General features: G+C 32.0%; 1 protein-coding gene across 1 annotated transcript in view; it reads left to right on the forward strand.

Moving 5' to 3' along the window:
* The window catches only part of LOC106471935 (5'-3' exoribonuclease 1-like), a gene marked incomplete at its 3' end in the record, with an annotated part of 68,154 nt that overhangs the window by 59,014 nt on the left and 4,449 nt on the right, over positions 1–4,691 (forward strand). Inside the window, exon 8 of the mRNA XM_013932558.2 lies at positions 1,044–1,111. Coding sequence (XP_013788012.2) covers positions 1,044–1,111 — 68 coding nt within the window. The remainder of the gene's footprint in view (positions 1–1,043; positions 1,112–4,691) is intronic.

The raw sequence follows: 4,691 nt of genomic DNA on the forward strand, positions 1-4,691 counted from the left end.
ATATATATATATATATATATATATATATATATATATAAAACCTAAAAAAAATTATTTTGTTTCATATCCTCCACATGTGAAATTTTTAAAGGCTTAGCAACCTACATCAAACAGCAACTCAGTATAAAGGTCATAACTAGAAAAGTTAATTGTTTGCTTTACTTCTTTAGTTACTTTTCTTTAAGAAAAATAAGTTTAAGAACTTATTTCAAAATAGCATTAATTTATATACATATGTAATGTATAATAATTGAAATGTGACTGTATTTTACAAAATACTAGTTGACTAAAACACAGCCAAAACAAGCTACTTTGTACAGACCAAAACTCAGTTTTATGTTATTTGATAAGGTAACATGAGTGCACATGAGCCACATCATTGTAACTTCTGTATTGTCAGCCAGGCATGACTGAAAGGTCAATATAATAAAAATAATAAATATATATATATATATAATGTTATGAGATTTAAGCTATTTATCTAAACATTTATGTGTTTGTACTATAATTGGTGTTCATTCTAGAATGAAAGAGGCATAATTTATACTTATTTCCTAATTTTTTATGGTGGTTGTGAGATTGTTCAAAACTACCAAATCAGTACAGAAATTAATTACTGAAAGTAGCAGATAAAATATAAAGTTTTTCGTAAGAAATGTTTGATAACTATCTGGATGCTATAAAGATTGAGCATATGAAATTTGAAAATTCTCTGATGCATAAAAGTATTTTTAGTCTTAAAATGAATATTACTTTGTATGATAGATAGGCAACATGCGAAAAGAAAAAAATAGACATGAGAAAAACATTGCTTTACAAACCTTAAGACTTAATAAAAAATTTTATATTTTGCATATGAAAGCATTGTAATGTTTGCTGATAATCTGCCAAATTTCTTTAACATTCGCTTACTAATTTAAGACGGTCCCAGGGACTGATCCCGTGTTGAAAGAGTTCAATTATCATAACTTCTTTGTGTGTGTGTGTAAATTTCTAACAGGTTGAAATTTCTGTTGTATTTATTTGAGCTAATAATCAATTAGGATACATCAATGAAGAAGGGTACCTGAACCTTGATAGATTTGAAAAATATCTTAGGAGACTTTCACAGGTAAGAATTTTTTGATATTAATTATTTTTAATTTCTAATCTTTTTTAGGTTAAATTACACAATAACAGGTATTGTTTGAGATTCTTATGTAATAATTATTTCCTCACTGTGGATGCAAAGCATAAAGTCTCCCGGTGGGACAGTGGTAAGTCTTCAGATTTACAATGCTAAAACCAGGGGTTTGATTCCCCTTGTTGGACAGCAGATAGTTTGATGTGACTTTGCTATAACAAAACTCACACAAAACATAAGTTTTTTCATGTTGAGTTTTGTCTAATTATGATTGTTGGACTACATTAAACACATATGACACAGTACTTAGAATTCTTGAAAGTTAAGTTGCATAATTAGAATACTTGAAAAATTAATTGCAATATGATAAAATAAAGATGAAAATGAATAAACAACACACGTTATGAATCTCTTTCACTGAGACATTGCCCTATAGCTTATACAACTCTATTCAAATTCTATTTCAGTTAACTAAAGTTTTATGGAACAAATAAGGTTATTATGTTAATACAAACATAATAAAATCATCAGTTGAGGCAGCACAAAGCAAAATTCAAACAAACAGTCAATTAAAACAATTCAGAGTAAAGATCTGGGAAAAATAAGCTCTTATGATTTATTGTATTTTTAAGGCTTAAATTAATATTCTCATTAACTTGTTTTAAATGTTTCGTTTAATTTCAGCTTATTTTTGAAAAACAATAGATAACTTCTGTTAATATGCCTTGGTATTGGACAAAAGGCTTTTTCTTTGCTGGATATAGTAGATATAGTATAGTTAAAATATTACATTCATCTTTACTTTCACTCATAATTCTTATTATGTAATTTTTAATACACTTCTATCACTAGGCTAGGCTTAGCAATTCTTTGTGCTGTTTCTAAAGTTACATTACTACTTTTAATCTTAATCTCCACCATTTTGTTAATAAAGAAAAAATGAAGGGGGGGGGGATTGACTGCAATTCTTTGGAAAGATACAAGATTGTAATTTTCCCACATGGCAATGAGGTTTATATTGATTAGGTCCACCTTAAATTCAAATTAGGCCTATGTCTGTTCTAGAATAAAAATTTAACAATGGTAGTGATAAGGAAAAGTATTTACTTACACATTATTTAAAAGTATACTCTATGGATGAGTCATTTTGGTCACTTTTTATTAAAAGGAGAATAATACATGTATGCTTGTAACAAGCTAAAAGCTAGATACTGTAATAAATTTATGCTGTCATTTTTTCACCTTGGAGTTAGAGTTAATACATTGCACGTGAAGTGTGCATTATTACCTATTATGCATATATTAATGGATTCTACATAAGGCTTTTTAACTATAAGTGCAAAAGATGTGTCTGTAATTGCATCTGTGATGCCAGATACCTTAAAATGTAATCACATATCATATTGTTGCCATACCATTTCTGAACAATATCTGCACAGTTCAACTTGCAGAGGTTTTGTCTTTTAACAGATGTTTGTGACATGAGCACAGATGATTATTCACCATGTACTCAAAATAAAATAAAGCAGTATTTTTGTGTAAGTAATCAAAAGTTCTGAACAGATAGTTGTTAATGTACTAACTACAGACAATAATATATTTAAAATAGTGTCCTGGAGGGTGCTCGGGGGAACAACAGAGCTTGTTCACTCAATAGCAGACATTTAATGATCAGCAGGGAAAGAGAAAAACAGGAAAAACCAAGGCCTAAAGACCAAACTGTTAAATGTTGCATGCATAAAATGTTCACCAGACTCTACTACTTTCAAATACGTTACTGCTTAAAACTTATGACCTCATACTCTTTCAAAAGAATAAACTCTTAGACCCTGAGGAGTTCTCCTTCACTGATTTTAACTTCATGTGACTTCATAGGGGTTGGGATGGCCAATGCAGTTCAGCAAAACAGCAGTATCTGCTATGAACATTATGACAGCTCTCAGTGGAATAATCACAATTGCAAGCTACAAACCATACAGATAGCTTATCTGACGTTACCTTCACACATCCAAATCATTAATGTGTAAATGAAATGTAACTTAGCAAATCCTGCTATAGATAGTAAGTTCCTGCCTGATCTGTGTGACAACACTAATGGCAAAGGTTCACACTTCACAGTTTAGCTACTAACGACATACTGCTAAACTCTGGTGACTTAACAAGAATTGCTGAGTTTCATGGTGACAAAGACTCCTGTTTAGAACTTGCTTTTGCTAACCCCACCTGTGTGAGATGTATATGTGTGTTTGAAGAATGGCAGGCATAGTGGTATAAAAGAAGCTAGAAACCCATACAAGGATGTCAACCTATATGGCAATGCTCGTATCATCAATCATCTCTCCATCATTGAGCAAATTTAAGGTAACAGCTTCTGCAAAAGAAACACTCCTTACTGGTGGAAGAGTGATACTCATAAAACCTAGAAAGTACATAGTCAAACTCAGTCTTAGTCTGTGCAGATAAAGCATGACACAGCCCAGGCAGAGGGGGCAAGGATTGCACATAATAATCTGTGTTGTCCTCAGGTGATCGACTTTCAAAACACAAGGCATCAAATTAAATGAACCATGCAGCAAGGACAATCTCAGAAACATTTCCACAAGCTTATGACTGGCACAGAAACCAAAAACAGAAATGTGAGATATTTATGATGATGATAGTACCACACACTGTAAAGAAGGCTGAGGCGAGACCTTCATTGCAGATATATATTAACCAATGTGTCCTTCGTGATGAGAGCAGGGTGATTAACTTGATTAATTGATATAAGCAATTATCTCTGTGCATTGATTACGTCAATAAGCTTTAGGTTTGGAAGATGCCTACAGTAGAGTCCAGCTGTCTATTCTTGCTGACAGACTACTCAAAATAGGCATTGGTGTAACATATGTGAGTCATAGTTGTACTAACTATCAGAAGATGCATCATGAAGCATGGAAGGTGGCAATCAAAATGAATCACCATTCATAGGTTCTGCTTCAAAAGAATCACCACTCTTACCAATACTAAAAATCTTTTGCCCTGTAGGACAGCAGTAAATCTTTGGATTTACAATGCTAAATTCAGAAGTTCGATTCCCCTCGGTAGACAAAGCAGATAGCACGATGTGGCTTTGCTATAAGAAAACACACGTACTTAAAAATCTACACCATTTATATAGCACCCTTGACAGTCCAATAAGTTGCCATCTACTGTCCTTTGCTGATGATATTCTGGTGCACAACAGAGGCTTTAGAAAAGCTGAAATCAAAAACAAGATGCAATAATTTCTTAACCTATTCGAGGTGGCACGGTGAAAGGCCATGTCATCTCGTTTGTTGATTCGCATTCAAAATTTTATTGAACTACTGTTTCATGAATTTATGTAAATAAGTTTGGTATCAAACTGTAGATTATAATTCAAATTTTAGTACTATATATTACTCAATTTCTTAATTTAAAAGCAAACATTAAAAAACACAGATAAACATTGATTTTTGTGTGTCACGTGGTATGTTGAATGCAGCACTGGTTCAAATTAGGTGTTTGTGAAGTCAAAATACTAAGTCTATAGTTTTAAACGAATTAG

Source organism: Limulus polyphemus, unplaced genomic scaffold (genome assembly GCF_000517525.1).
Source record: "Limulus polyphemus unplaced genomic scaffold, Limulus_polyphemus-2.1.2 Scaffold4973, whole genome shotgun sequence".
Classification (NCBI taxonomy): Eukaryota; Metazoa; Arthropoda; class Merostomata; order Xiphosura; family Limulidae; genus Limulus; species Limulus polyphemus.